The sequence below is a fragment of the Python bivittatus genome, unplaced genomic scaffold (genome assembly GCF_059951505.1).
Source record: "Python bivittatus isolate LINGU-HERP-01145 unplaced genomic scaffold, Pbiv_v1 ctg000700_np1212, whole genome shotgun sequence".
In the NCBI taxonomy this organism is placed as follows: domain Eukaryota; kingdom Metazoa; phylum Chordata; class Lepidosauria; order Squamata; family Pythonidae; genus Python; species Python bivittatus.
The window spans coordinates 104353206-104374615 of NW_028277098.1; the positions used below are offsets into that span (position 1 = coordinate 104353206).

Here is a 21410-nt window from a genome sequence, read left to right on the forward strand (position 1 = left end):
TCTTCCTGGGTTGTCATTTGGGACCCCTGGAGCTGGACTTGGATCCAGAGATCTAGGCCTCATCGCACCATTGGATTGCAGCAAAGTTAAAGAAGCCATCGTGACAGAATTCAGGCAACTGCTCTGTATCAGATGCAAGCCCTATTTATAATGAAATCAAATTCTTGCACCTCTTTCTCCCACACGCACAATACAATGGATTAGAAGCCACTCTCTTCTGAGGGAAATATAGTTTCCATCTGTCTCTTGTTTTAGTAATGGACTGATCTGGTATCAGGCTGTTTGCTGCTGACGGCGTGGAAACTTGTTCTCACACCCATTGTCTCTCCATAAGAGTTGGCATTGGAGGCCCACTGTCTCTCTCGATCCAGAGGTAGCTTGCACACTGGTCAAGGAGGCCTCCCTCCTGAATCTGAAGTGGGGCCTCTCCTGTCTTGGCCCATAGTCTGTGGCAATATGCAGGTGGCAAGACGGTTGGGAACGGCCCAGCAGCAGCCGGTCACTCCTCCCAGCCAGATCCAGTTTGGGCCAAGAAGGAGATGGATCCGAAACAGGTTTTCTTTCTCTCGTCTGGCCCAGACCCACCATAGGCATGGAGAGGGACAAGGTGGGGCAAATAACAAAATGTGCATCACCGGGTTGTGACACAAACTAGGTGACTCGCATGCTTGTATCTGACGTCAGGAAACAAACATGAAAGCCAGGGTTGGTATTGTGATCTTGCAAGGTACATTTCATTATGATTTACGCCAGTGTTTTCAAACTTGGCAACTTTAAGATGGGTGGACTTCAGCTCCCAGCTGACAAGAAGCACCCTCTGAGCTGAGACCCTTTAATGGGAGAAACTAGGGGAAGGAGCTGAACCCAGGGGTCTGTACATGCTGGAGTCTTATGCTCCTCTGTAATGTGAGATTGGAATTTGGTGGGGTCTCTCTCTTCCCTGAGGTCCTGCTTGCTTCAAGAAAAGAGCCCTTCCCCTACTGCAGAGAAGCCTTTCGTACTGGCTGCATCAGAGTTCCCCCCTTGTCCTAAATATTTATTCATTTATTTATTTATGCAATTTCTATAGCCACCCATCTCAATCCAAGTGACTCTGGGTGGCGAAAAATTTCGATCATTAAAACCATTACAATTATACACGTAGGCAGCCAAGGATTATCATAAAAATATTTATGATTATTGCAATGCGACAGATGCTCTTTGGTTCTGGAAACGGCAGAGGAACAAGCATGGGCCTCCTGCTGTCTCGGGAACTACGGGAGCTTTTCAGAAAAACTTCTGACAAGGCCGTAACCGGCACAAGGAGGCGCACATGGACTTGTCGGTGGCTTGGCCTGAAAGCCTCCCGAAGCTCTCCACCTGTCCTTGAGAGAAATAGATCAACATGAAATCCCCGTCTGCATCTATCACCTTTCCTTGGCCTTGCTGCCAAACAGCCAGGGCAGGGCAGTTAACATCAGCACAACATTTCTGCCTGCTCTGCGATAGGCAGAGTGTATGTTGGGGCAGCCGCAAGGAAGAGCACGTAGAACACCGTCCCAAAATGAGGGCGCCTGGCCTCTGCATAGGACCTCCAGCAGGAAGTGCTCCCTTCCCTCTCCTGGGTAATATGAATTCCTCTCACCTGCCCCGAACCAAAAAATCGGGAAACTTGTCTGACGGTGGTGCTTTGGGTTGAGGGATCAAGGGTCTAGTCCTCGTGCTGTGGAACTCTTGGGGATGTGCAAACATTCGCTGCTAAAGGGTTGTGGAGACAGCCCTCCTGGCCCAGAGGCAAGAAGCAGGGGTCCCCTCTTGGGGCTCAAAGCCAGCAGTGTCAGGGGCTGATCCTGCAATCTAGCGCTTCGGGCTGCCTCCAGGTCTCTGCAGTTTGTGAATCCTCTGACCCTCAACACCAAATCCAGCGCAGGAGGAACGACCCCTTTGGTACTCAGCCCTTGTGGGAGGGAAGGGAGAGCCCAGAAACTCCTGAGAAAGGAGGGCAAGTGCCCCAGCAGCCCCAGACATCCCCCGGTCAGCCACCCCCTGCAGATGTTCCCCAGGTGTCCTCAGTCACCAGGTCTCTGCGCTGAACCTGTGGAAGGGGGCTGCAGGCTCAACCCAGCGAAGAGCAGCTGAAAGAACTGGGTCTGTTTAGCCTGAAGAAAAGAAGGCGGGGTGGGGGGCGTGATGGCCGTCTTCCAGTTCCTGAAGGGCTCTCCCGGGGAAGAGAGCATAGGCTTATTCTGTACAGCTCCCAAAGGCAGGACAAGAACAACGTCTGGAAGCTTCACAGAGAGAGCGCCCCACTTGAAATCCTGCCTGCCCACAAGAGCTGCAAAGCAGTGGCACTGCCTGCCTCCCGGAGGAGTCCTGGGCTCCGTCCCTGGAGGGTCTCAAACCAAGGTTGGGCAGCATTGATGGTCTGAGGACAGGCGGCTGGACTAGGAGACCTCCAAGCTCCCTCCCAACCCTCGGATTCTCTGACTGAATTTCCGTGTTAGGAGGGATGAGCAATCTTCGGCTTTCTCCAGATTAGTTTAGAGCACGGTCAACCCACTGTTGCAGGAAGGAGAGCAGTCCAGACCGTGCCTCCTAACCCACTCTTTTTCTGCCACCAACCTGCATTCAAATTGCAAGATTTTATCACATTTCGGTTTCACTTCCTTCTAATAAGCCTCTGAAAGGCTATGGCAGGGTATATCTCAGCCAGAAATGCTGGCTCTCCATTCTTCCCCCTCTTCCTCCTCCTCCTCCTCCTCCTCCTCCACCTCCCCGCCCTCCACCCCCTGGCTTGTGTTGCTCCTGCAAGGGCTGGCTGGAATGTGGTTCCTCTGGGTCATTATTGCCAGCAACCCAGCAACTGACAAAACACGAAACGAACTCTCCCGCGCCCAGGTTCATGCCGTTTTGGAAACTTTCAGGGTTTTTAATGTTCTCTTTCATTATGTACATGCAGAGTCCTAAAGTGAACAGTCTGTGGGAGGGTTGGGAGGGGCGGCAGCCTGAAACCCAGGAGCCTTTTTTGATTGATTTATCAGACTTCTATGCTGACCTTCCTCCAGGACAGCACACGTGCCCGCACACACACATTTCTCCTCCAACTTTTCCCCACACCAGCGGGCCTGTAAGGAAGTTGGGCTGGGAAAGACTGACCCCGAAGGGTCCAGGAGGGTCTCCCAGCTCCTCGTCTGGCCCTTCAGCCGCTGCAGCCTGACTTCACCTTCATGGTTCCCCCAAATTCAGGGCTCCCTGAGCCAGGATGGGGCCGCTTTGTTCCTGGGGTGAGCCAAGGGGGGCCCCAGCGCTCTCCTCTGAGGGTAGAGCCCTGGCCCAGTCCCCGCCAAGCCAGGACTCAGGTCCCAACAGCCAAGGGCCCCCTGCGCTGGGAGCACCCTCTGTCCCCTGGTGCGCCCTTCCTCTTGAGACCTGGGGAGCAGGAGCCCTCCTGGCGGCCTGGCGGAGAGCAAGCCAACCAGCCACGCTCCCATCTGGCCAGACTGCCGAGGACTGCTAGTGCCCCCATCCAATCCTGGAGGCAGGCAGGGCCACCCTGCTCAACGTCCAGGAAAGGGGTATGAAGCTCTCCCTGGGGAGAGGCCACGGCGAAGGGGAACGTGCCAACCGGGACCAGCCCAGGGGTGGGAGAAGCGTCCTCTGGGAGGCAACTGCACAGACACACAGGACACGGAGGGGGCAGTGGGGGGGCGGGGGAGGCAGCTCCAACCACTTGGAGGCACCCTCGTCCCGTCTCTGCAGCAGGTTGAAGGTCCAGGAAAGCAGCTGAGTCGGGAGTCCAGTCTGACGATTTCGCCTTCTCTGTTCCAACCCACAGTTAGGTGCTCCCTGAAAATGGAAGGATGGTGGTTTAGACCACGAGGGCCAATCACGACCACCCCCAAATATTGGCAACAGACCACCAAGAAACAGGAAAGACTGCATCGTAGGCTTAAAATAGCAGGGGAGATACCATTGGGTGAAACATCTATAGAAAACAGGGTCCTTCTCAACAATCCCCTTGCCTTGGATGGACAATCCGGGGGCAAATTGCAAGGGTGGTGCTGGCCTCCCCAGCTACCTCACAAGCCCTCAGTCTGAAAGGGCTGCCATTTGGCCAGCTAACGTTTTAAAGTTCAGTCCCAGGGCCAGCCACCAGCCAAGAAGCCCTGGCTGGCATGACTGAACTTATTCGACTGGGAAGGGGCTGGCCACCTCGGCCACAGCTGCATTCATGGCCTCTCCGCCAGTCCTCAAGCCCCCGAGAAGAGGGTCACATAAAATTTGCTAAGCCATTGGTGGAGTCCTTGTCTGCTGTCCAATGATGGTGACCTTATTTTATTTATATTTCAAATTTAGTCACTGCCCATCTCACTCAGAGAGCGACCTTCCTGTTTTAATGGGGACAGGTCAAGGAAGGCGATTGGTGGAGCCCCCAACTCCATTTCCTTTCCCACCAGACATTGCCTGTGGTGTGAAAACTGCCACCAGTCCATCTTCGTGTAAACAGCTACTCGGAACCCTGGCATGTTTTGCCAGCTGCCAAGTTGCCCGACTAATAGGCTGCAGGCCTAGACAGGGTTGCCTCGTGACCTTGTGACCAGCATGCGACACTGTCCTGGCTGATGGGCTGCAGGCACTGAGGATGGAGAAGGTTGAGGGGGTCAAGAAGCACAAGCTCATGAAACTCCTTGTTGGCAGGAGCAGCAGAAACCCTGCCGTGCACCCAAGGGTGGCAGACTGCTCATCCTGTTTTCCAAGATAAGTCTAGGGATCTTTCACAAAGCTCTAAAACCATGTTGATAAGGAGCTCATGTAAAACCCGACAGGCACCTCAGGAAGCACCAGTCAGACATTATGCAGGCAGATGTTTCTTGGAAGCCAGGTGTCCAGTCTCCCCTGAAGCCCAAACTAGAATGACCACAAAGGGCAGGTTCCAGCAACCATCAATGAAAGACTAAGCTGTATCCACAGCAGACATTTGGGTTTGGGGCTGGAAAACCCTACGTACTTTAAAACTGGGAAGAAGCTAAGGATGGCCTCAAGCTGACCTGGATGTGGGCTAGGAAAAAGGAAAAGGCCACAACAGGGAGACGCGGTGCTCAAGACAGTTACCCAGCCAAGTTGGTGCCATGGTTAGCCGGACGTGAGGATGGGTCCTTCCTCCCGGAGTGAGGTCAAAGCCCCAGACCCTGAAAGTGTTTCAAATCCTCCATATCAGCACCAACTGATAGGTGGCCTCAGAAAGGAAGGGCCTGGCTCTAGAGAAGATCTGGAGGCACCACCGCCCCTGCCCTGCTTGACCCCATGAGGAGTCTGCCTTCAGCCTCCGACCTTCTGGAGCCTCCTAATCTTTGCCTTCAGCTGATGAGCGGTTGGTACTTACCCTAGGGTGACCTGCAGGCTTTGAGGCACTCATCTTCAGATTCAAAATTGTTCTTGTTCCCCCCACAGCCGCCATAGATGAACTTCTCACACTTCCGAGTGGAGGCGTTGTAGAAGAAGCGTAGAAACATCGCCTTGCAGTTTCCGCAGACAGAGGGGAGCTGGCAGATATCTGCGGCAGCCAGAGAGACACAAGGTGAGACAGGAGAAAAGGGGAAATACTTTCTGAAAGCCGCCCCCCCCCCCCCATGGACATTGGCAGGGCACCCACCCTCTCAGAAAGGAAGAAGGTTTGGCTGTCCCCAGCCAACAGCGGGGTGGGATGTGTGGAGGCTGTGGACGTGGCGCGTCCCCCGCTGGCACGAAGCAAGCCCCGGCTTTGGATTACACGGTAGCCTCGTGCCTCAAAGATGGCGCCTGCACTCTGCTCGCCTTGCAGTCTTCCCGTCCCCAGCGCTTGGCCGGGGCTGAGAGGGCCCACCTTGCAGGGCACAATCACACAGCTGGGGAAGCCAGTGTTTGGACCCCACACCTCATTCGCACTTCAGCAGGGAGTAGTGCCTGGGTCTGGAAGTCAGGCCTGGCTAGTGGCCGGACGGGAGACGGTCGCTAGTCACCCACCGCCGCCAGTAGAGCTGCAGGGACGTGTCTGTGGAGGCACCAGCAGGGCAGTGCATGCTGAAGCACCAGACCGCTCTCCACCCAGCCGAGGGGCCCAACAGCTGTTGTGGGGTTCCTGATCTCACTACCAGAGCACGCTGTGCAAAAACGGGGTGGGCCTTCTCTATGGAAGTGCCCCATAAGTGAGCCTGCCGCCCTGCCAGGCCTGTGGGCAGGCGGGTGTCTTGGCAGCATTTGGTGCTTGCTCGCCCAGTTTGCCTGTTTTCCTGCTGCCTGGAAAATGCCCCTGCTGAGGCTCTGTGCTAAACGTTCCTCGGGTCGGCTTCGAGAGCCTTGAAGTCTCATAGATGGATAATTTGGGAAAATCCTCTGATAAGAACTAGACGTTCCTTTCTATGACGGGTTTCTTCTCAGTTCCTCCAGCTCCTCGAATGGCGCTGATTTCAGGGCTTGCAAAAGAGCAGACAGGACTGAACAAGCTGATACTTCAGCCCAGCAAAGCAGGTTGAACTGATCTCTTAATCTCCAATTTCAGAAGCATTTGTCCAAAAGACACAGCTCCCACTCCATTATCTCCCGTGCTGCCAACGTCCTTTGCTGTTCTGCCTTCCGCGACACCATTTATTTATTTATTACTGCCAAGGATTGTAATGATGCTTGCGTGACTCTGTCGTAGACGGGATGGTGGAAGTGTAAAGCGCAGGAGGACTGAGCTCTTTCGGAGAGAAGGAGGAGCGAACGAGCAAGTGAGGGATAAACAAAATGCCAGCGCGATCAAGCCAAGGCAGGAGGCCAACAGGGCGTGCAGCTCCCTGAGGCGCTGGGGAAGGTCAGAACGGAACCTCAGCATTTGCATCCTCCCCTTTGCCGCGGAATGCTTGCCGTGCGCTTCTGCCTGGTCAACAGCCTCCGGCCCCACCCTTGTGGCGATGCGCCGAGGTGTTTCCCTTCCACACCAAGCACAGAAACTGGAAGAAATGCCAGGCACGCAGCAGGGAAGTATGGAGGGGCGGGTGTCGGCATCTCCCTCCCCGTCTCTCTCCCAGACCCAAATCCTCCCAGCCCCACTGCCCCTCCAGCCTATGGCAGCTGAGGAAGCTGCGGTGAACTGGCTGGAGGATTTTCATCTCAGGCGCAGCAAAGGGCTCCGTTTTTGCAGGTGAGGGAGCACAGGATGAAGTTACACCTGACAAGATGCTCTCCACGTGGGGCTGTTACAAATAGGAACAGTGTGCCCCGGAGGGCACCTCAGAAGAGAAGCAATTACAGAAACATAGAGGAGCGAAGGAGAGGAAAAGGCCCATCAGAGCAGGGGGATCTGGGACATCACACGTCACCCTTGAAATATCCAGGCTTGGAGGACAGTCACCTAGGAGGAGTTGACGGAGCAGCCCTTTGGCTCCCTTGTTCTGCCTGAAGGCAGGACTGCCAGGACAACACTCAGACTACAGTAGTCAAATGTGTAAGATTAGAAGTTGACAGAGACTGCTAATGATTTCAGAAAGGAACCTTGCAAACCAATTCTGAAGCAATGATTATACCACCATGCTCTGCCCCATTCATTTCGGTTTTGCCTTGGAGCGGACCAGCCCAGCCCGTAGGAACTGGAGCATGGGCCAAAGGCAGCCGTGATGCTCCACAAAGGAGATCTGGCAGCCAGCTAGGAGTCCTTCCTGCTCCTGCGGAGCCAGGCCTCCTTCTGTCCCCATGGTGCTGCCTCTTGTAGGCTGGGGCTCCTTGCTTCTTGCTTTCCAGTCAGCTTTGAACAGGAGGCCAATGGGATTGCAGAGGCCAGGATGTGGGGTAGCTGGAAACGGGTTTCCGTCCTCCTGCGGCCACCAACTCTCCACACTGCGCAACATGTTGCAAGCGGGCAAGTCCGTCCTCGGGGCGGCACCCCACCTGGCCCTGCTCAGCCAAGACATCCGGCTCAGCTTTGCTCTGCTGAGGGCAACTGGACTGTGGCATCTCTGAGATCTCCATCAGCACTATGAACTAGGACATTGCCTGAACCATGCAAATGTCTGCTTCTTCTACCAGAAACATATGTGATCTAAGGAAGAGCTGTCTCCCTCATGGTGCGTCCTGAAAAGGTTGAAAGGTCTAAAAGCGACAGAGGCAGGGGTGGCACAGGGATTTCTTGGATGGTCTGTCCACTCCCATCCGTGACAGAAAGGAAAAACACAGGTAAACAAGAGACTGAGGAGGCAACTCACCCATAATGGCTTCCTGGCAGACATAGCCACAGTTGCCAGGGCAGCATTTCTGGGTGCCAGGGCACTGGTCATCACTGGCACAGGTGGAGCAGGACTTGTTCTTCAGGCAGGCACTGCAGTCATGGGCGTCAAAGACGTCTCCCAAGGGTGGCACGTTGTAACAGTGGCCATCCTTGGCTGCAAAGCACAAATGAGAAGTGAAGCACACGGAGAGAACCACCAAGAAGGTGGCCTCCACCCTTGGGAGAAGAGACTCTGGGGGCTAATTCTGCTTCAGAAGTGCTTCTCCAAGAATCCCTCCCATTATTTAGCTTTCTCCAACTCCTCCTGTCAGTGAGAGGACAGATCCAGCCTGTCCAGCAACCAGTTGAGTAGGGACGGATGGATGGATGACGTGCCATCACGTCTCCTACACAGATAGCTGAGCCGGGAGCTGCCATCACGGCAGCTTCTCAGATAGGGTTAATCTTTGGTATAGGCAGCTGAGCGTCTGGGTGAAAGCTCCTGGGTGTCTCTAGAAAGGATTCCCATGCCAGCAGGAGAGCTGGGGCCAGTCACCCCCTCCCTCCCCAAGGCTTAACCTAACTCATAGGGCTGTTGGGGGAGAAGAAGGAGGGAAGGGAGGCAAGGGGAACTCTCAGGCCCTGGAAGAAGGACAGGATACAACATCTATCTTTTCCAAGGACTTGGAAAAAAACCTGTATCCTTGACTTGTATCTGGTATTGCTGGAATGAGTGGTGTCCACAAAAATAGAGACAAATTAAGCTCTGCCCACTGCAGTCAGCTCTGGTCCAGGGGTGAAGAGAAAGAACCCCTACAGGCAGCCCCCGGGTTAAGAATGAGTTAGTCTGTCTTTAGCTTGAATTTGTATGTAAGTCAAACTCATACTTACAAACAGTTTGCCTATTAGTAAAAATGGCAGACGGCATTCTCTTTCCTCAAGTTGAAGAACCATTAAAGCCACGCAATATTTTCATGAACCACTGAAAACAGGCTGTATATCAAAAACACACGTTCGTAAGTATGAGTTGTCTGTAAGTTGGACATTCTTAACCCAGGGACTGCCTTACAGTCAAAAAATGATACATGTAAAAACAGGCTAGGCTTCCTTTGCACCATCATGGCTGCCATCCTAACTTTTTTGACCTTACCATGAGGACACCCTTCTAAAGGACAGGCCCACCTGGGGGCAGATTCAGATATTCATTATCCACACTAGGAAAACAGGGATCCTTCAGCTCTAAGGGTGTTTGGGGGCCCGGGATCCCCCACAAGGGCTCTGTTACCACGTACCCAGTTCTGGAGTTTGGGCACAGCAACTAAGATCCACGGGGGAATCTGAGGCTGCAGTGCTTGTATCACCCACTGTTCCACGGACAACCACAGCAGCGGTGCAGGGCCTCCCTGTGCATCTGGAGGCCCAGAAACCCAGCACAGAGCAAGGTACTTTTGGCTGCTGGAAGAGGTGCAGCTGGAAGCAGGGCAGCTGCTGTGAGTGCGTGTGTGTGTGTGCGTGCATGCACACCCACGCGCATGTGAGTGGCCCCATAGCAACTTTCCCCTTTCAGAGACCTGGATCTCCCCGTGGGCTGAGTGCACTCACCTCGGTCCCCTTGGCCAGCCGAGGGGGTGCCCTGGACCCCAAGGGCAAGCAGGGCCAGAGCGAGGAGGAGCCCGCGGGTCTTCATGATGCTGCCAGAGCCGCATCTGCGTCCAGGAGCCAAGCCAGGCTGGATTTAAAGAGCCAGCAGGTGGGGCTGCCTGGTGCCGCTCTTACAGGAGCCTCTCCCAGCAACTGTGTGAATTCCCTGCTCAGCCGGCCCCGGGCCAGCCCTGCCCAGACAGGTTCCCCTAATCCAAGGTGTCGCGGGGAGCCAGCTGGATTGGAGGTGGGGTGCAGGTGTCGCCCTGCCGTGCAGGCACCGCAGGGATGACCCAACCCAAGTGGACCTGCGCATTCGTCCTGCCGCTGCAACACACATGGAATTGGCCTGGACGTGGGGCGGTGCAGAAAAGGTAGCCGGGTGACCTGTAGGCCGCTGGCAGAAACCAAACTGGTGCAGAGGAGCCAAACAGCCCAGGAAGCAGACCAGAGCCGTTCCCTCAGAGGGGGAGGGCTTCGGGGCCCACCTTCAGCCCCATCTTCTCTGCACCCCATCCCACTCTCCAGGGTCCAGGACTTTGCCAGGGCTGATCAGTGTATCCAACATGGAAAATTGACCACTTCCTCCTTGAATCAAGCTGGCAGTCAACAGGAAAGGATTACACCTTGTCCAGAAGCAATTCTTGCTGACTTCCAAGTGCCTCTCAACTTGGCAACATTGCTTTGCTTCGCTCGCTTCTGCGTGGTAGGAGTGCCCGACTCTCTCCCCCAGCCTGCCATTCAGCTGTATTGTCAGAGAGGCGATGCAATTGTCCTCTGTTTAATGGCAATAGTCCCTGGAAGTCCAGCGGCAAACAGATTAAATAAATAAATAAATAAATAAATAAATAAATAAATAAATAAATAAATAAAATCGCGTTCTCTTCCTGGTTGCTCAGGCTGGAGGCAAAGCACCCGGGCAACTGGCAGGTTGATACCAGGGGGTTAGGATTTGCCCACACCTTCCCTTTCAATACCCAAAGCACCCATTTATCCTGACCTTCCCAACCTGTTTCCCCCCAGCTGAGGCGAACTAGATGGGCTGCAGGCCATGCTGATTGAGAACAATGGGAGCTGTAGTCCATTGTGATGCTTGGAAATAAAAATCTGGATTCACACCAAAGTGACCTTGACTGGACTGGCTCTATTTGCAAAATAAGCGTGAGGTCTTTTTGTGTTCCGTTTGCATGCTGAGACAAAAAGCAAGCCAGTGAGTTGAGAGCTACAGATCGGAGCCGCTGCAAAGCCTGGGTGTCTTTGAAGATTACCCCTTGCTTAGTAGGGTCTGCTGCCTAATAAATGTGACTCTTTAGTAATGACTACAGAAGGTTTTTCGTTCTTTTCAGCTACAAACCCAGCACACACGCCTCTGATATTATCTCCAACTTTCCACTTGCTTTTCTTTTGAAGGCCACTTACTTTAACTGCTAGATCAGCCCATGTGGAATCTCTTCTGGAGTGAGCCTTGCTCAGCAGTTTGTCAGGAACTGAAAGGGGCAGCCCGGTGAGATCTCCCCCAGCGTGCAACTCTCAACCGATGTAAGCCAGGCTCTCACCCCTGCATGACTTGCTCCAGCAAGTGAACAGCTGGCTCAGAGAGTTGTCATCTAGTGTTCATTCCTCACCATGGACCGTATCTAGGCATTGGACAGCTTGGGCACTGGTTAGTGGGCAAGAGATCTACCAGCAGGTAACTATTGCCAAGTTTGGCCAGATCTTGGCCTCAGTTGCTCAAAACTGGAGCTGATCCATGATCCTCTCACCTTCCTTGGTTCAGGTACAGAGAACACAGCATTCTTCTTCTGCTGGGCAGGGCAACAGGCAATACCACTCTTTCTCCCATGACAGTGTGCCAAGTGCTCCACCCCAGCTGGAAGCTGCTGCGCTTGGGTCTGCCAAGGCCAATCCCACGCCAGAACTAGGGCCCTGGCTGCTGCCGAGGCGTATCTGCTGGATGGTCCATCCCCCTCCTCCTGCTGCAGCCCATTCTTCTAAGCCGCTTCTGCAACAAAGGGCTGATGGAAACTGTCAGTGCGAGCAATTGTCACCTCAGTTTGCGGGTACACAAGTTGGCAAGCAAATACTTGTTGGCGACTCAATGACTACAGCTGCAGAATGATTTCAGGGTGAAGTTGGGCTGCCAAAGTTCTGTCATCCTCAGAGCCCAGCTTCTTCTGGAGTTCACCCAAGGACTTTTCTAAGAAAAGAACCGGGACAGAGCCTGGCTTGGCATGGCTGTCTCTGTGCTTAAGAGGCTCACTACGAAGAAGAATGGCTCACGTGCAGAAAGAACCTTTGCCGCTCCCAGGGATCAAGGAGACACAGCCGACTGCCTTGCCATGTCACGCGTGGCCCCCTGAGGTCGGAGCTGCCTCTTGAACAACAGATGGGTGAAGTTCCATGGGGTGGCGATATCCTCAGAACCAGGTGTTGGGCCAGGTGGATCACAACCTTCAGATTATGATGGAAATAACCAGCAATCTTACAGTGCTTGTGTGTAAGACCACCAGGCAGCCCTGGGGCCACTGGGATGGTCCTGATGCTGGCCCCTCCAGACCAAGTTTATCCCAGACAATTAAACTCAGTTTGTGAGTTATGTAGCCCACTGGGATGGCAGGCTGCCTGTTGCATGCTTGGCCCACTCTCTGCGACCCTGAAGCCGTGGTTGAGATTTGGCTGCCCAGGCTGCCAGTCTCAACCATGCAGTCGATAGCTGTGAGCCATGTCCAATGCCAGGGTCCTGCACCACAGGAAGTGCAGGACTTCCAGTGGCAGACCTCCTCTCACCTCACCAGGTGCACCTATTAATGTTGTACAGATGTTTGTGCTCTAAGAGCGCAAGGCCATGTTCTTTATTTCCCAAACTCTGAGCACTCAGGAAGGCCATAAATTTTATGAGCCAGTGTCACTGAGTGGTTTAAGCCAGGGTTCCTCAACCTTGGCAACTTTAAGATGGGTGGACTTCAACTCCCAGAATTCCCCAGCCAAGTCCACCCCTCTTAAAGTCGCCAAGGTTGAGGAACCCTGGCTTAAGCAACCCACTTGCAGCAATGTTCTCTCTTTCTTCACCAGCGTGCTAGTCTTTCTCCGAGGTCCTTCCTTCAGATTTTGATCGCAATTCAGTTTTAAGGCCTCACATTCAAGCTCACCACACTTTGCTAAAAACAGTTTTAGCAGTCCTTGTGGGGACATTTTGTACCAACAGTCCATCATCTGGATAACTCAGTGCAGGGTCCCAGAAATTAAATGTCTCTTGCTAACACCATTTGTGTAGCCAGTTTTCACTTGGGGGGCTCTTCCCTCACTTGCCAGGCTTCTTCCACTGACATCACCTGAGCCCCCAGGATCTTAGGGTTCCTTCCTAGAACTTCAGAGTCCACGGTGATACGATTGTGGCTCTTCGGTCTATTATCTTCTTTCCCCACATGGATTGGCAGAAGGATATTTATGTATGTATTTGGTTTTACTGGATTTTTATACTATTTTTATTCTATTTTAACTAATACTCATTTGCTGTTTTTATTGTAAACTGCTCAGAGTCGCTTCCTCGTGAGATGGGCGGTGTCTAAATTTGAAATATAAATAAATAAATAAATGTCAGTGGACATGATGTAGCTGGGACATTCTTGTCATATCATAGATATTTGCTCTTGGCAGACATAAAATCATAGTATCGCACATTTGAAAGGGACCTTGGAGAACCTCTGGTCCAACCTTCTGCCAGTCCATCCCACAAAATGGCTGCCCAACCTTTGTTTGAAAGCCTCCAGTGATGGAGCCCCCACAAATCCTCCAGAAGACAGCCTGTTCCATGGCTTCATAGCCCTCAAGGGTAGGAGATGCCTTCTTGTTTTGAGCCTGGGTTTCCCTCTGTAAAGCTTCCACTAGTTCTTGTCCTACAAGAAGGACAAGACCATAAATCTAAGAGGCTAAGAGAACAAGTGCACCCTCTCTTCCTGGAACAGGAAAACCTCTCTCTGCTGGCTGATCTCAGGGAATTCCTTGGTTTACTGAGGACCTCCAGGAACTGAAGAATCAGAAGCAGGGTCGGGAGGGCAGGTGGAGGAACAAGAAAAGTGAATCTGACCAAGCAGGGGCCTTAGCTCTCCTGCAAGCCTCACCAGTGGTGACCACAGGGCCAAAATATCAGTAGGTCTCCATTCATATTGCAACAGTGATTTGCCATCCAACGGTTTTGCTTAAGATTGCCGAAACGCTGGTAGGGGAACGAAGAGCTGCCACTTGGCCTCTCTGGCATGTTTGCATAACACTTTGCCAATGAAGTTATTCACAGTCACTATGGTCTGAACTCTTCATGGGTGAAGACTGAAGCTGGGCCTGCAACAAGGTCTCACCATGTCATCTGGGCTTCCTTTGAGCCTGTGGATTGCAATGAAGTAAATAGGGGGCTGTCTGACAGGGTTAGAGCCATGCCCATCCAGGTTCCTTCTGGTGCCTGGAAGTACTGCGAATAGCTGGATCTGGGAAGTAATCAACACCTCTTTGAAGGAGGAGGTGATGCCAGCCACCTTGAAGAAGCAGTGGTGTGCCCCCTCCTTAAGACCCCAGCTGCTCTGGGTCCCAGTCACTTTCCATAACTATCATTACCTGCCTTCTCTTTTGTGGGAAGGTTGTTCAGAAGATGGTGATGCACCAGTTACAGAGTGCCCAACAGATTATCAGTCTGAATTCAGGCCCAGCCATGGATGAAAACAGGACTGGTCTCTCTGGCTGACGAACTTCTTTGTAACCTGAAGGGGGGGAAATGTACTCATTCTGGTCCTATTAAACCTCTCAAAGGCGTTCGACACAATCAATCTGAGTATCCTTCTGGTCCATCTGTGACAGCAAGGAGTTAGATGTTACAGTGGATGGTTCCAGTTAATGGTGTTTGGGAAGGAGAGGTCAACTGAATGGATGGTCAGTTGTGGAGTGCCCCAGAACTTGATTCTCTCCCTATTGCTCTTTAATATCAACATGTAACCACCAGGGAATATTGGTGATATACAGTTCCACCCCAGGTCAAGCAAGAGACGCTATGGAAGTCTTTAGTGGTATGTACAAGGTATTGGGATCTGGATGAGTGAAAGCGGCCTAAAGTTGAACCCTGGCAAGATGAAGCCGCAATTGATTCAAACAGGTGCTTCGTCAACTCCAGATGGTTGTTCCCCTGAAGAAGCACACCCACAACTTGGAGATCCTCCTGGACTCACAGCTCCTGCTGTATTGGAAGTGAAGACAGTGGCCAGGGAAGCTTTGGCTGGTGGTAGCCCTGCCTGGAGGGGAAGAACTCCCTTACCTCATGCAGCTTGACTACTGCAGTGCACTCTACATGGGGCTGCCTTTGAAAGCCATTCCGAAGCAGCGTGCAAAACGCAGCAGTTCACTTCTCGGTGGATGAAAATCACCATCGTCATCTACCCCTGTGCTGTGGGCCCTACTTGGCTGCCAAAAGGTTTCTGAGTGTTATTCAGAGGTCTGCTTTCAACCGATGAAGCTCGATACGGCTCGGTTCTGGGGTACTTTCAGGACTGCCTTCTTTATGTGGAAGTGACCTATCTGGGGCAGGCCCCCCATCCCCACAAAATGTGGTGGTCCTCCAGTTCTTAGAGGTCAGTGGGTCAGGCGCTTTTTTATATGCTTTTTCAGGGGTGCCCCTTGCAGTATGGAATAGGTTTCCCTCTGAGGTCGGGATAGCACCTACCCCATCACCCTCCGCGACAGGCTGGCACTCTCTGGGTTTAGAGTATTGTGCACCGTGCTGGCTTTTATGCAATGCTTTTACTGGGCCCTGTAATTGCAGCGGTAGACAAATACAAGAAGCAAGCCGCTGTTAACTCTTTCTGTCTGCTCACCGGCTCACTTGCTCCTCAGAAACGTCTGCGTTGCGTTCCTCCCACAGTCCCACAGCAACCTCTGCTTGCGCAACAGGAAGCATTGCTCAGCCACCCGCAGTGGGCAATTAGCCGCTACAAGGGAGGCGAGGCTAAGTATTCATGGAACCCCCAGCCAGGATTGCATTAGCTCCTGCTGAGGTAGAATTATGAACGAATAAGGGGAGGCGGCAGAGGAGATGCTCCCGTCCATTGCTTTGCATTCCCTGAATGCCCCATTGCTTGAAAACGATCCACCCCACCCCACCCCACCTCGACTGCTTTCAGAGGTGGGGCTGCAGCTTCAGTTCCATCCAAGTTGCTGCACCAGTTTCGGTGCTTCAGGTGACTTCCGATGTTGCTCAGGGATCAGCCTTGTTGGTAGGCTGGGCAGGAAGCAAAACACCGAATGAGGTGGGTGAAATCAGCAGAGCCGGAGGCGGGAGGGAGTAGTACTACTCAGAGGAGCTGCTGTTGCTGCACTGTTGCTAGAGGACAGAGACGTGGCCTCTGTCTTGGCGCAAGGGGGGAGAGTCTCCTTTCTGTCCGGAGCTGCCAGGGACCGAAGGAAGTGCGGGTCGGTCCTGGCTCTCCAGGACCGTGCTGGGGGTCTCCTTCAGATCAATGGGTTCCTAAGATGACATTCACCCAGCGCTCCAGCACTGCCTTCTGGGCTCCTTAAGGTGGGCTTCCACTACAGTCTGTGACAGCTGGAGCCTCCATGCCTGAAGCACTAAAGCCCCCGTCCTGTTTAGTCTGTTTCTGTGCCAAATTCAGAAAGTCTGCAGAGAGAGTGGCACTCGGAAGAGCTGTTGGGCCAACCTCGCTGCCCCCAGACTTGCTGTGAGGCAGTATCACCTTTTGGGGACATGAGTAGCAAGCTGTGGAAGGAATTCGCCATAAGCAGGCTGTTGCTTGACATCCGGTCCTGTGCTTTGCCATGGGGCAGCTGCGTTCCCACCGGAAGGATTGCCTCTCTCTCCCCACCCCACTTGTCAGACCCCGTGTCCGGTGTCCTGGCTACGGCAGCCCTCCTTCCGCCGGCCTTCAGATGACAGGCATGAAAAGTCAGCACTCTAAACCTCACTGCATCTTTCATGAGCTCGGTCATTATATTCTGACTAGCAGAAGGGGCCTTTCCAATGCAAATGCTTCACTGAGTCTTGCAGCCCCGGCCCCCGAAGGACCCCTCATGCCAGAGGCTCTTGTTTTGAAGGGACAATCTGGGCCCCCGTCCAGCACCGTCCCGATCTGTTTCACACCCCTTGCAGATCGGGAAGTCACCGAGGGCCAAACTGCCCTGTTCCAGGGTGGATCTGGAGCCCTTCCCAGCAGGATTTCCAACAGACCCTGAACAGGTGGAAGCCGAAGTAGAGTTTGGCTGAGCTCCTTCATTGCAGGAACGTGACTGACAAGCTGGCAGGGTCCCTTCCGCGGCCCTCAGCTGCCTCTGACTGACAATAAGGGGCTTAAAGTCAAATGCAATGGTGAGATGTGAGAGAAGGGATAAGGAGGGGGGATCAGTTTGTAGGCAAGATTACGGTTGGTTGGTGATTTGACATTTTCCTCATCTTTTGACCCTGTAGATACTATATATATTTTGTAAAGATTTTTTATCGTTTTTACCATTTTTATGAGTAAGCCGCCTAGAGTCACTTGTATAGTGAGATGGGTGGCTTATAAATTTGATAAATAAATAAAATAAATAAAAATAAGGGAACGGTATCATTTATTCTGTGGCACAAGCCATGTAACTGTAGCCCTCTTTTGCGTCTCTTCTCATGCTTAGATGGAGGAACTGAGGCTTGGAGCTTCCTCCTGACTTCCCCCCCAGGCAACCCCAACATTTTCCATGAGGCCCTCGAGCCAAAAATGATGGTCCATTCGTATTGGAGTCTGCTTCAAAAACCTGCCTCCTTTACGGCAATGAATGTTATGTTTCTCAATGCAGCTTATAATTAGGTTTTAAAGTGCTCCCGACACCTAGGGATACCAAACAAGGCGCGCCACTTGCGAGGAACTCGTGACGACACAAAGAAACTTGGGCAAACCACATCGGGCGGGCGGGACAGCCTTGCTGGAGAGGGCTGCAGTTTCAGAAGTATTTCAGTTTTTATAATATAGGACTGCAAATTGCTACCTTGTTTGTCCTTTTCACTTGAAAACAGCAGAGATGACTGCATCCATTTTGTGTAAGCATGATAACATTAAATGCAGGTCTCAAAAAGCAAAATAGACCCAAACATCTGTACCCACAGAAACTTTAATTCCTCCTTAGGTCTTCCTTGCCTTTCGTGGATTGATGGCGACAGGAAAATCCCCATGATTTGCAAAACTCCAGATCTCAGCTGTGCTGCCGGAGACACTTATAAAAACCATTTTCTGGGCTCCCACAATACCCTGGGCTGGAAAGAAACTGGATTTGTACAGTACATTAAGGCACAAAAAGTGAAATGGGATTTAAAAAATCGAGCCAAGTTTAATACTAACCAGGCTTAGCAGGTTAACAGAAAGCATCTGTTTGGTGAAGTGTGAAGTACATGAGAGGATCCCAGGGCAGAGGGCATCAACCCCACCCCACCCCAAGGCCTAGATGAGGAAAAAATCATGATGAATTCTCCAGATGGAACAAGAAGAGTTCACTTGCTTAGAACTCTGAACTGATGTAACCACCAATGCTGGTTGATCACCAGATCATGTATTTGTGCAAGAGATGGTGTTCAATCGAGCACTCCAGAGAGACAGGCCCCAGTACCCTATTCAGGACTTTCCTTTGGGGTCAGAGAACAGCCTGCGTCGAGAAGAGTCGTACTGTGCCCCACTAAAGCTCATGGCCTCCGTTGCTGAGGGGGAGGATGAGAAGGAAAAGTACGGCCAGATTTGTATAACCTACTAGTCTAGGCCGAGATGGGTAGTGTGCGGGGAAAGGAGGTCTTCCTTCCACCCACCCCACCACCAGCCTCATCCCACCCAACCAAGGCAACCAGCAGGCAACGCAGAAGTTACAGCTATCACTGGGTCCCTGCCTCCTGCTCCCTACCCCCAGCCATTGTCCTTCCCTGGGCCAAGGACATCACAGCAAGGCTGAAGGAAGGAAACTGGTGAAAGCCAACCCAATGGCCCCAATCGAGGCATCAATCAGTATGGCAACCCAAAGACCCCAAAGGGCACCCCCATGCCCCTCGAAATGATATTTGGTTCACTAAGACCCCCAACAGCAAAGGAAACGGAGGGAGGTGCTGCTGGGCTTCGAGAGGAAGGCTCGGCTCTCCGGGGGGGGGGGGGGAACAGAGGGAAGGTCGGTAGACTCATCCCAGAGACCGAACGGCAGAGAAGGCAGCTGTGAAAGAAATTGGGCAGGGCTTTAAGCGCATGCAAAATAAAATAAGATAAACCAACACGCCCCCCCCCCCCCCGATTACTTACCACAACTAGATGTCTGGGTGTGGTGGGTTTTCTTTCCTGGATCCTGGAAGACTTCGCCATATTGATCTGGAGCAGGCTCTGTCTTTCTCTTCCCCTCAAGCCACGTCCTTTATTCTCCAGGAAGACTCCAAGATAAGAGCCTCAAGCAAGCTTCTTCCTGGCTAGTGTTTAGGCCAGTGTTTCTCAACCTTAGCAACTTCAAGATGTGTGGACTTCAACTGGTTAGGCTTTTAGGAATTTAGCCCAATGTCCCTCTAAGTTTCCTTATGACAGGTAAAGATACTAGGTTACAGTCATGTGGGGGGGACGTGTGTGTGTTCTGAACCAATGGGGCTTCTAGAGGGGTCTGTCACATCTGGGAACCCAGCCATTGTTTTAAACTGTCGTATGAAGTAAGCCATCAAATGAAAGGGCTTTCTTTATTCCAGCGTAGTATATTATATGAACATGGCAGTTATGTGAACGTGAGAAAGTTTAACGTATGTTTATTCTCGAAGGCTGGGGGAAACCAAGCTGGGTGCTGTTGGCAGTAGTTCAAGAGGAACCCTTTGCATGTCTGGGGGCGTCGATTTCATTGCCCAATGGAGTAAAAGGGGGATTAGTTCAGAGCACGCTGTACTTGCTCGCCGTCGGTTCACAGAGGCCTCTTCCAAATCTCTTGGGGGTGAAGGCTCCCTGGCATTCTTCCCTAGACAAAGTCTTTGGGTTGCCCACAAGCAGCTCTTCCTCAAGGATCAGCTGGTTCTGCCCAGGGGTTAGAGGCAGCGGGCTCACTGCCAGTGCCTTGCCATCTGCTGCCCCCTGCTGCTGAAAGGTCATGCATTTCTACCTGCTCTTTTGTGCGTGGGTGTGCGTCACAGTTGGGTGTCATATATTTCATTGCCTTCCTGTTAATGGTCGAATCATTTTGTTTGATTGCGATAAAGAAAAGCACAGTACAAATAACACAAATAAAAAGCATGCAGATTTGGGTTACAGCTGCTGATTAAAACACCTGGAAATTCCCTAGGGGGGTATGTGAGAATTTGGGGGGCCCTATTTTGGCAACACTCTCCCAATGGCTTCAGCATCCGTGAAGGCTGTTCTTGGGCAAAAGCTGCATTCATTCCACAGGCATCAACACGAACAGAGCCTGTTAACTGAGATGGCTGGAAATGTGTACAGATGCAGGGCTCTGCTTTAGTGGTCCAGGGAGGCAAGCTAAGCACAATGGGGCTGGGCGGGCAGCATCTGGACCTCAAACAACAACCCCCTTCTGCTCCCCGGTTCCGCCCCCTTTGGGAGGATCCACCTGAGCATTACTCTCCACAGGCAACGGGCGCTGAAGGTCCCTTCACAAGGATCACCAAGCTGAAAGGGGCCTGGAGGGCTTCTCTTGGCCAACAGACCCCTGAGAATACAGATGCCCTCAGAACAGAGTCTGGCCTGGGCAAACAGTAAGGCTTTGCTGCCCAGCTTGACTCTCAGCGTGGCCTGGCTGGCAGTGGTTCACCCAGACCTCTGGCAGAGATTCTCCCCAGCCCCTGCAGCCCCACATCCTTTGAAGCCCTGCCGTGTGCCAAGCCAGCCCAGCTCCGTGGCTCTTCCTCGACTCCATCCTTTTGCCTTCTGGATCAGAGGACTTCAGAGGGAGGCGGCCGTTGGCTTGGTCTGGTGGGTCCTGCCTGGGAAAGGAAAGAGTTGCTCCGGTCGTCCCACCTGTCCGGAGTGGGGGCCGGATCTTCTCTAGGCACCCGGTGTGATCTCCGAGGACAGAACATCCTCACAACCCTTCGTTCTCTGGAGCAGGAGAGTCCCTGCACCTGCCGGTAAGAGAAGGCTACGACGTGAGGAGGATTTGGCAGAGGGGGGAAAGAGAGGACCCAAATGGCCAGAAGAAGAGAGGAATGGACGGAGGCATTAGCGGGCTGTATTTCTTCTCCAAGACTTTAGACAATTCCTTTGTCAAGCAGGAACCTGTAATCTAGAATGCAGCCAAAGGACTTGTTTCCCGAGGGGACTTGGAAAGTCTCATGCTTCCACGGGGCCAGCCCCCAGCCCTCTTGCTGTGCTTGCATTATGCCCACCTTAGTTGACTGGCACCGGGGGGAGGGGCGGGCAGGGAGGAGGAACATGGTGGAGAAAAAGGTGAGAGGACACAGGAGGGTGTCAAGTAGAAGAAGACAAGGCCTGGCTCTGGGAGCAGGCAGGATGCTTGAACTAGAACACCCTCATCTGAAAACACTTTAACTCCCAGTTTTATCTCCCTACGGCTCACACAGTTGTGCAGA

The 21410-nt window shown here is 52.7% G+C and overlaps 1 protein-coding gene across 1 annotated transcript; it reads right to left on the minus strand.

Annotated features, from left to right (window-relative positions):
- Positions 1–2794: 2794 nt before the first annotated feature.
- On the minus strand, positions 2795–9887 carry LOC103055339 (uncharacterized). Its single transcript, XM_088154050.1, has 6 exons — positions 9803–9887; positions 9493–9611; positions 9351–9382; positions 8199–8437; positions 5363–5533; positions 2795–3825 (listed from the first exon to the last, which is right to left on the minus strand). The coding sequence occupies exons 1-5, from the start codon at positions 9885–9887 to the stop codon at positions 5364–5366; spliced, it is 645 nt and encodes a 214-aa protein (XP_088010176.1). The 3' UTR covers positions 2795–3825; position 5363.
- Between the last annotated feature and the right edge of the window lie 11523 nt (positions 9888–21410).